This window comes from Nicotiana tabacum, chromosome 16 (genome assembly GCF_000715075.1).
Source record: "Nicotiana tabacum cultivar K326 chromosome 16, ASM71507v2, whole genome shotgun sequence".
Classification (NCBI taxonomy): Eukaryota; Viridiplantae; Streptophyta; class Magnoliopsida; order Solanales; family Solanaceae; genus Nicotiana; species Nicotiana tabacum.
In genome coordinates this window covers 9,997,842-10,008,170 of record NC_134095.1, presented here as the reverse complement: position 1 = coordinate 10,008,170, position 10,329 = coordinate 9,997,842, and the positions used below count along the sequence as shown (strand labels likewise).

Here is a 10,329-nt window from a genome sequence, read left to right as displayed (position 1 = left end):
AAAAAAGAATTATACTCCAATTAATTCCCTAAACTTCACATATGCAAAAACTCCTAGCAGCCATCAGTTAAGATTATAAATAAGATTATCACTTGGGAGTGAGGTGGAATGGTTAAGACTTAGAGACGCTTACATCCTTTAACGGAGGTCTCAAATTTGAGATTCAAAGATGAAGAATATTTTGATAAAGAGCTTTTACCTCTTTAATGGACCTACCTTACGAAAATGGACGTATGGTAACAAGAATTTTATACTTTATTTTACAGTTTTTTATAACACACAAATTGAATTACACTGTACATCAAACATGAATTGAATTTTACACATCATCTATAACAAATTAAAGCTTTAAAGTATATACAAAACTAATTAAAGACAAGGATGATCTTGTGTGCTCCAAACAACTGATTTGCTACTCTGAGGTTTTGTTTGTATGAGGTGACTTGAAATCCCTGAGTCTTTTTTCTTCTGAAAGTAACTTCGCAAACCTAGCAAAGATAATATGATCAATTCAATAATTAACACGAAATACTTTTCATGGTATTAGTATTACTATATACTTATAAGTACTATATAAGATGGTAATATTCAGAAGAGAATTGAATTACCTTTTCAAAGTTTCTTCATTTGTGCCACCATTTTTGCATTGTTCAAATAGACCTGTCTGCAGATTTACCCTTGAAACTGGTTTCTTCAATAAACTTTTCCCTATTTCAACCAATTTGTCCATGTTCTCTTTGGTTGCTATATCAACGGAGGAGTCTGTTCCAGTTAATGTGTCATCCTACAATTGATGAACAATATAATTATTTTAATTAGTCAAGATAGAGTCATAAGATCTAGAACTTTATATTTTTCAATATTATATTTGAAATAGTTTGACAAATATATATAGACACTAGTATAGGAAATTTGTATATTATCAGGTTATTCAAAAGCTAATTGCAACTAATTTTTTTATTGCAAGTATGAAATGGTATAACTTGCAAAACATGATAAGTGACATGTTACAACAGATGGTATAACAATCTTTTATGCTATTAAAGTATAAATTAATTTCTATTTGAGAATAGGCGGATCTCCAAACAAATCAGCTTCAACTGCATGTCGACTAAAATGTATTAAAAGTTTATTCAACCAATTGTTTTTTTTTGTAGCAAAGCAAGACAACCCGCAATCAAGGAATAGACGCTACCATCCCTGGGGAGATTGTATCATCTCTCTACCCAACTTCTCATCTAACTGCAAGAAATTCTGTGACGGAAGTAGGATTTCCGTTAAAACGGTTCAAAAAGAAATTAAAAAATATAAAAGGACTGAGGCTAATGGGAATTGAAGGAGCAACTTCAAAAGGGTTTTAAACTCCCTCGACCACTAAGCTATATATATATATATATATATATATATATATATATATATATATATATATGTGTGTGTGTGTGTGTGTGTGTGTGTGTGTGTGTGTTTGTGTTGTATTTTAAAACTAATAGATGAGACGAAACATAATAAACTTTAGAGGATAATCGATCCTCCTGTACTACCCCCCTAAATCCGCTCATGCCAAGAGAATTACGACACTCAAGTTGTCAAATAATTTAGGGTCAAATAAGAAAAATCACCCCTAAGAGAGAAGCTCAATAAAATAAGTTAATAGGAGCTTCCCGAAAGAAGGTCCCACCATTTAATTGACTCTTAGAAACTTTATTATTGGTCTTTGGCAACAAAGTTCAACTTTAAGGACGAAAAGGGCGATCCATCTATTTATTAACAAACAGTACTTATTAGATTTTTTATTTTTAGGTTTATATATAATTGTACCTGAATACGAAGGTAATTTTCTTCAGAATGAAGAGCTTGGAAGACAACGGAAATATGAAGATCAACCATATCACCACTGGCTTGAGTAAAAACATCCACAATTGGAGTTGAACCTCCATTAAGAAGCCAACCCAAGATACCCCATTTGGATGCAATTTTAGCATTATATTTCTGTTCCACTTTTGCTGATCCAGTGCCTATAGATATCACCAAAAATCTTCCATAATCAATGGGCTTGATTGGAAAGAAATCTGGGTTTCCGGTCATTATTTGTTGGGTCACTTGGCTTGTAGCAACAAGGGCCTGAAATATTAAGCAACCAAGTCATATAGATTTCTGACACTATACAAAACTCATACATAAAGAGGGGGTTGGGGGTAGTGATTTGTTTGGACTGCTTGGTACCACAAAAGCATTTCCCGAAAAATAAAAGGTATTTTTTTGGTGTTTGATTACAAGAAATCAAAAGGAAAAAAAAAAAGATTTTCCTCACTCACAGGTACTAAAGTTAGTTTATTTACAATTATCTAAACTTTTCACTTTATACTACTTGTTCTAGAAGACGCTTAGACAACAACAATAATAACATACCCAACATAATCTCATTAGTAGGTTCGGGGAAAGTAGAATGTACGCAGACATTATTCCTATCCCGAAAAGATAAAGAGGCTATTTCCGGGAGACATTCGGCTTAGACATTATTATTAATATCCAAACAAAATTCAATTTGCTTCTTCTTCTTCTTCTTCTTCTTCTTATTATTATTATTATTAGTATTAGTATTAGTATTATTATTATTATTAATCATTAGAATGTAGGCAGCCTTACATTCACCAATCAAAAACCAACCACAACAATCCAGCGAATTTTTACAAATGGGGTCTGGGGAGGAAATAATCTAGAAAGTATGCAGCCTTACCAATTTTTCTTTTCCATGAAATATAACTTTCGTCGTACCAAATATAGTCAGACAGAAAAAAGGATAAGAACAAGGATATAGGTGAAAATAGTTGCACGTACTGGATTGTTAGCTGCGACTCCACCATCAACAAGATTGAATTCATGAAAGTTGCCATCTTTGTCTTGAGTCTGAAAATAATGTGCAGGAAGATACGTTGGAGCTGCAGATGTACTGGCGCATATATCTGAAAGCTTAGCATCCATTAGTGGTTTTTCTCTGGCCTGTTGACATTTCAACATTATGTTAGTCTTTCCCTGTTAATTGATCATAATGCTAGGCTATTAAATAGATGGTTTGGACTAAATAATTAATGAGTATATTATGGCTAAACTAAGTTGGCCCAAGGGTGGTCAACCGAACATCGTTCGTCAAAAAATTAAGGTAAAATATTATACTTGTTATTGATTTAAAAATAGACTTTGAACATCCTTTTCCTGGTTTCGCCATTGAGTCATAACCTAACTCGATCATTTCAAAATTATTTTTTATTTGTGTATTTATCTTTTTATAATTTTGAAATATCAAGTCAAGCTACTAAAATCTGTTTCTTTTATTATCCTGACTATCTATATCAAACAAATCAATTAAAAAATATTTTTATATGTTTTAATAACTTTTTATTTTTTTTGGGTCAATGTAGATTGCATAATTGACCAACTTTTAGATAAGCTATCTTCGGTTATGCTCAAAAGAATATGCCAATGTTATATACTCAGCCAACCTGCTCAAGTTCTAACGAGTTGAGCATATTATATTTTTATAGGCTAAATTTGGGCTAATTTTACACCCCTAATTAAAACTGATAAATTTGTGTCTACTGCAGAGCATAGACCTTAAACAAGTCATAGTAATTATTACTAATCTATATTTTTCATGGAAGAGGATAAGCAAAACTAATGTTCTCAAGAATCAAAAATCCGGAAAAAAATATTTATTTCGAAATATATTTTTAGCTGCTCCCAAAAATAATAGCCGATAAAATATATTATATATATATTTTTATATATATTAATATTATATACTTATTTTATGTATTTTTTTGGCTAGCAAATACAATTAGCTTTAGCGGACCAATCAATTTTATATTTTGCAAGGAAGCGCATAGGCAAAGGAGAGAAAAGTACGGGTACCTCAAAAGTGGAGAAAACTTTTGGTTGTAAATTCTTGATATCAAAAGTTGGAATAACCACATTAGTCAATGTCTCATGTAACTGAGTCTCTCCTAATTTCTCCTCTATAACTTGGTGAAGATACTTCCCATTATACTTTGGTCCCATAAGAGATTTCAAGGTCTTCATTACTGATCCAAACAGTATCATCGATCTGTAATAAAGAGCAAGTATTTAAGATAATATTGTATTTGAAACAAGAATTTAAATAAAATAGTAGGAAATAGAAAAAGTTACTTCTTCTGTGGAAATATCTTAGGGCCATGTTCAAGATAGAAGGGTTTTATGTCTTTAGCAGCAAATAAAGGACGCTTGTCTTTGTCTGGAGCTGTTAGCATGGCCGTGACAAGACCTCCTGTGCTTGTTCCTGCAATTATATCGAAGTAATCTGCAAGCCTGGCATCCTCACCATCCAATTCCTATGCATCCAAATTTGGAAATCTTTAAATATAAATTCAAAGTACTAAGCATGTACATGAAATGGTTGTTCGAGGGCACATACCACTTAAACTCTAAACCAAGACGACATAATAGAATTTTTACGTTGTTAAGTCACATAAAAGATATACATTTAATTACAAGAACCGAGTTAAAGGGAGGCAATAGTGTTCAATAAAATTCCCTTCGCTAAAAAACTGTACTATTTGAATAGGTTAAAAATGACTTTCTTATAAATGAACTTTGGATTCTTTTGAATCTTAATAGAAGAGAAAATTCTATTATACTGGCAAGAAGGGTTCAAAATTTTCTTTAGATTACATGTACAAATCCTAGGTCTGATACCCTAGCATCCTTTTGACCCCTTTTTAAAATTTCAGGCTCCACACGTAAAATTCTTTACCGAATTTGACGTTAGTATATATCAGTGTAACCTTTTAATTTATACAAATAAAAGGCGTTATATATAGAGGACAATCAATTAAAGTCCCCTTCATTTTAAGAATCTAGAAGGTTATAATGAAAGCTTAATTCACCTGGAGTTGAGATTCAAGATACTCAAGAATAGTAGCAGGAATTATTCCCCTAATTCCACCTCCATCGATGCTGAGAATGGTTATGAGTTTACCATAAGTTGGAGGCTGCAGCTTTAAAGAACCACATGATGATATTGCCTTCTTCATTTTTCCTAACTTGGTAATTTGATGAATTTAAGAGTTATATATATATATATATATATATATATATATATGATGGAATATTATTGGTTTTTTTTTTTTTGAAGCAAGTATATAATAACACAACAATGCTTAAACTTTTTATTGATCTTCAACAAAAGGTCGAATCATCTATTTATAGCCCTCAATGTAAGATTAAAGAAACTTCCCCACAATGCTCATCAAATTAATTGCTTCAACCACTTGCAATCCTGGATATGTTTTGAAGACCGATAAACTTTATTTCATTCTAAGAAAAATCAAAGGGCGATAACCACGAATATATCCAGAACCAGTCAGAGGCGACCTAATTAAATGGCAGTGCCTAAAACTTTCACGTTACGAGAAAACATTTGAGACTCGTATTAATAATTTTATACGAATTGTTCATCAATATTGTTTTAGTTTGTAAATTCTATAAAATTTTGATTGGTAATATAATTAAGACGGAACTATAGTTATCTTGCGAACAAAATATATATGGTCACATCTCTTTATAACAATCATCCTTTGTAATAATACTTCACTAAGTTTTCTTTGGAACGTACTATTCTTTATATTATGTTATAATATGTTCTCTATAACAATATTTCACTATAGTATTCATAAAATATTGGAACAAATGAGGTTGTTATAGAGAGGTTTGATTGTACATATAATCAGGGGCGAAACTACATTTGTTAAAGGATGGTCAATTGACTACCGTTCGTCAAAAAATTACACTACATATATAGGTAATGTATTAGATTTTAGTGGTATATAACATATACTGAACACCCTTTATCAAAAAAAAATTTCACTTCTTTCAAATTTGAACATCCTTAAAAAAAAATTTTGCTCGCTGTGGATAAGTCAAAAGGGCAATGAATACTTGTACTTGAACAGCCAATGAGGTATTAATCACCAACCACTAATATAAAGGTATGATGTAAATCATGCAAGATTTGAACATCTATAATTAAGTACAGCTTTTTTTCACATTATCATGTTGCATGCTAGGTAACTATAGATAATTGCTTATAATTACAATGTCAAGTTAAATTACATAGGTAAGATAAAATTAAAGTTCTTTAATTTACGTCGTTGGCGTATGTATAATTTAAATTCACCTTGAAAAAATAAGTGCATTATGATTTTGTTCGTTATATGGAAAGGTGATAGCAATCTCTATATATCAGAGGCGGACCTATGTAGTAATTATAAGGTCACCGGCACTCGAGAGTTCGACAAAAAATTTGTGTATACATATATATGTCTTTTTTAAAAATAGTGATATATTAGTAGTATTACCCGATGTACAAAACAAAATTTGATTGAATACAAAAATGCATTCATAACCTTTAAGTCCTGATCCTGCTCTATATTGGACAAGCAAATGTGCTTTCCCATTATCATTTTAATTGTCAAAAATCATTGAGTTGAAGAGGAACTTTGCTCAACTAAGCTATTTGAGTTTGAATTAGTAGACTAATAATGAAGGGCATTTTGGCCCCAGTTACAAAGGAAGAAAAGTATCAGTATAGTCCGTCTGGTACGCGTTTAAGATGTTTTCAACAGATGTAGCTTTCCTATTCCTAGTAGTAGTAGTAGATATGAATTATATGTATCTTCTTATCAAAAATTAAAAGCTCTATAATTAAACCTAAAACAAATGTCTATTCTCATTTTTGGTTTGTAAGCTCTCCATAGCCAGGAGCGTGCGCATCTTATACCATGCGTGTCACAGGGCACCGCTTGATCGAAATTTTTCACTAAATATTTATAAGAAAAATGAAAATATTAGGGACACGTATAGAAAAATTCCGCTTGTCATTATAATAATTTATTCATTTACAACGCTATTTATGTAAAATTTTGTGTACGCCATGTTAAAATGAAGGAGATGACTGTGCAGTGCTAAGTAATGAGCCAGCTGTCAAGTTAGTTAGGACAGCTGGCAGAGTTAGTGCTGGAAGAATTAGTTGATGTTGTCAGAGTTAGTTACCAATAGTTAGTGATCTTAGCTTAATTAAGTAGAGGTTAGTTGTGTCTATAAATACAGAGTTATATATGTTATTGTTTACACAATCAAATACACAAAAACGTTTCCTACTTCATTTCTCTCCTCCTCCTCCTCCTCTTCTTCTTCTTCTTCTTCTTCTTCTTCTTCTTCTTCTTCTTCTTCTTCTTCTTCTTTACACGATACTGTTACATTGCTCCATTAATGAAGTTCATGACCTAGCTCAACTGAAGCTCAACTCACATGGTATCAGATCAGTCTTGACTGGGAGTATATGAACAACACAATTTTATTGTCAATTCTAGTAATTGATCTTCCTCTTAAGCTCAACATTGGGAAATGATAAGATCGATTATAGTCATCCACTGTTTCTTCATCCTTCTGACATGCCAAGTTCAATTTTAATTCCAATTCAACTCACAGAATCTGAAAACTATGAATTGTGGCAGAGAACAATGCGAATTGCACTTCTAGCTAAACGAAAGTTAGGGTTCGTGACTGGTACTTGTAAAATGGATTCCTTTAAGAAGGAACTACATGAGGAATGGGATACATGCAATGGAATTATTCTCTCCTGGATCATGAATACAGTATCGGTAGAACCTAGTTAGTGGAATTGCTTATGCATATGATGCTCATTTAGTTTGGAAGGACTTAAAGGAGAGGTTTGATAAGGTTAATCGTGTAAGGATCTTCCAATTGCATAGAGAAATTGTAACAATCTCACAAGGAACAAATTCTTTGGACACCTACTTTACAAAACTGAAAGAGTTATGGTCAGAGTATGATGCCTTGGTGCCTTCACCTGGATGTGACTGTGTGAAATCAAGGGATTATATCGTGCATCTTCATCATCAGAGGTTGCTTCAATTTCTGAGTGGTCTCAATGAATCATATGATCAAGCAAGGAGACAAATCCTAATGTAGACAACAAAACCAACATTGAATCAGAGAATATTCTCTGATTAATGAAGATGAGAGTGAGAGGTCAAGCCCATATCCAGCCTTAGCTGTTAAAGCAGATGCAAATGTTATGCAGGCTGGTCGAAGGACAATTCCTAGAGGAGAGCCAATTGCCATGTAAGTTGGTAGCTTCATGTCAAAACTCAAATCAAGAAAACTCACGGATACGTTGGCTTCATGTCAAAACTCAAATCAAGAAAACTCACGGATACGTTGGCTTCATGTCAAATATTACGCAGGATTCTGCCGAGGCGAATGGCCCGATCCCATAAGAGTATTTCACAATGTTGCTGAGGCGAACAACCCGATTCCATAAGAGTATTTTATAGAAATGCCGAGGAGAACGGCCTGATCCCATAAGAATGTGATACATGATACTGCCGAGGCGAATGACCCGATCCCATAAGAATATGATACTGCCGAGGCGAACAGTCTGATCCCATAAGAATATGATACTACCAAGGCGAACGGCCTGATCCCATAAGAATATGATATTGTCGAGGCGAACGGCCCGAACCCATAAGAATGTGGTACATAACCCTGCCAAGGCGAACAGTCCGATCTTATAAGAATGTGTTACATAATCCTACCGAGGTGAACGATCCCATCCCATTAGAATAAGAAGCTTTAACGGGTCGTTGACCCCTCTCACGAATATACATGCGAGTTGTGAAATTTAAGGAATCTTTTCGATGAAAACATACAACAAGGGAGAAATTCGTAAGGGAAGCACAATTATTCTGCGGCTAATCAAGTAGCTCGTTAAATCTCTACAATAACGAGTCTATCACACTACGCAAGCCAGTCTCAAGTCGTAACGTGAAATAAAGAAATTAAACAGGCAAGGATAACTCAAATAGTACAATTAAAGCATGACGTGAACCTAAGTCTATCTGAACATAATCAGGAATTCTAGCATACGCACAGACACTCGTCACCTCATGCGTGTGCAGCTCCCACAACATGTAGCATACAACAAGAACAACACCTACGAGTTAAATTCTTCCTCAAACCGATGGCTATCAATCCAAAACTAGTCAAACAATGTGCAAATTAATCAAAATATACCCCAATGCGTATAATTTAATAATTTGTAATGATTCTCAACTCCGCTCAAAAAGTCCACAAAGCTAACCCTCGGGCCCACGTGTCCGGATTCCAAAAATCTTCGAAGATAAACATTACCCATAACATTACGAACTCAAATATAGAATTTATTTCCAATTCCATTTCCAAAATCATGGCCACAATCAAAAATTATTAATTTTAGGTTTTTCTCTTAAAATCCCATAATTTCCATAAATTTCCATGTTAAAATCTAGATATAATCCAAGTATTTAACTTGCAATAGGTGTGAATCACTTACCTCGTATTGCTCAATGAGAATCCCCTCAAAATAGCTTCCCAAATTCGGCCAACCCAAGTAAAAACTAAAAGAAAAAGAGCCAAATCATGTTATTAAAAACATTCTGCCCGGGCCCTACCCCTTCACGATCGCGGAAATCCCCTCGCAATCGCGAAAGCCAACAACTAGTGCCCAAAAATTACTCAATCGCGATCGCGAACCTCCACACGCAATCACAAAGCTTTACCTCTTAGAACTACGCGTTCGCGAACCAAACACCGTGTTCGCATAACGCAAAAATCCCTGGCCCATCATTCCTTTTCTGTGATCGCGGTTCCCAATTCACGGTCGCATAGCACAAGCCTGCAACCCCAAAATGCCTTCTTCGCGATCGCGTATATCACCTCACGATCATGATGCACAACACCAGCACTAGCAACATCCAAAGCACCCAAACTTGGTCTGAAACCATCCCGAAATATACCCTAGGCCCCCGGGACCCCGTCCGAACTTACCAACAAATTCCATAACATAGCACGGATCTGATTGAGGCCTCAAATCACATCAAACATCATCATGTCACGACCCAAAATCTAACCATGGTCGCAATGGCACCTATCTTGTTACAAGGCGAGCCTACTTCCCAAAATATTACTGCTAAACCGATTATAAGAAATTAATAAAATATTTTAACATTTAAATTTTTCATAAACTAAATCAACTCTTAATATAATATAGAAAAATACGGAAACGAGTCCCAAACATCTGGGTGTCACTAAGTCATGAGCGTCTAAAATTATCGGGGTGTCACTAAGTCATGAGCGTCTAAAACCATGAACTAAGATATATAACTGTCTAAAAGAAGAAACGATAAAAGGAGTAACAAGGTCCTACGGACGTTGGCGGCTACCTTGCAATCT

The 10,329-nt window shown here is 34.1% G+C and overlaps 1 protein-coding gene across 1 annotated transcript; it reads right to left on the bottom strand.

The window, feature by feature from the left end:
• Positions 1–237: 237 nt before the first annotated feature.
• LOC107826122 (patatin-like protein 2) lies at positions 238–5,147 on the bottom strand. Its single transcript, XM_016653071.2, has 7 exons — positions 4,923–5,147; positions 4,186–4,367; positions 3,910–4,102; positions 2,839–3,000; positions 1,819–2,121; positions 609–784; positions 238–488 (listed from the first exon to the last, which is right to left on the bottom strand). Exons 1-7 carry the CDS (start codon positions 5,067–5,069, stop codon positions 413–415), a joined length of 1,239 nt encoding a protein of 412 aa, XP_016508557.2. The 5' UTR covers positions 5,070–5,147; the 3' UTR covers positions 238–412.
• Positions 5,148–10,329: the final 5,182 nt, after the last annotated feature.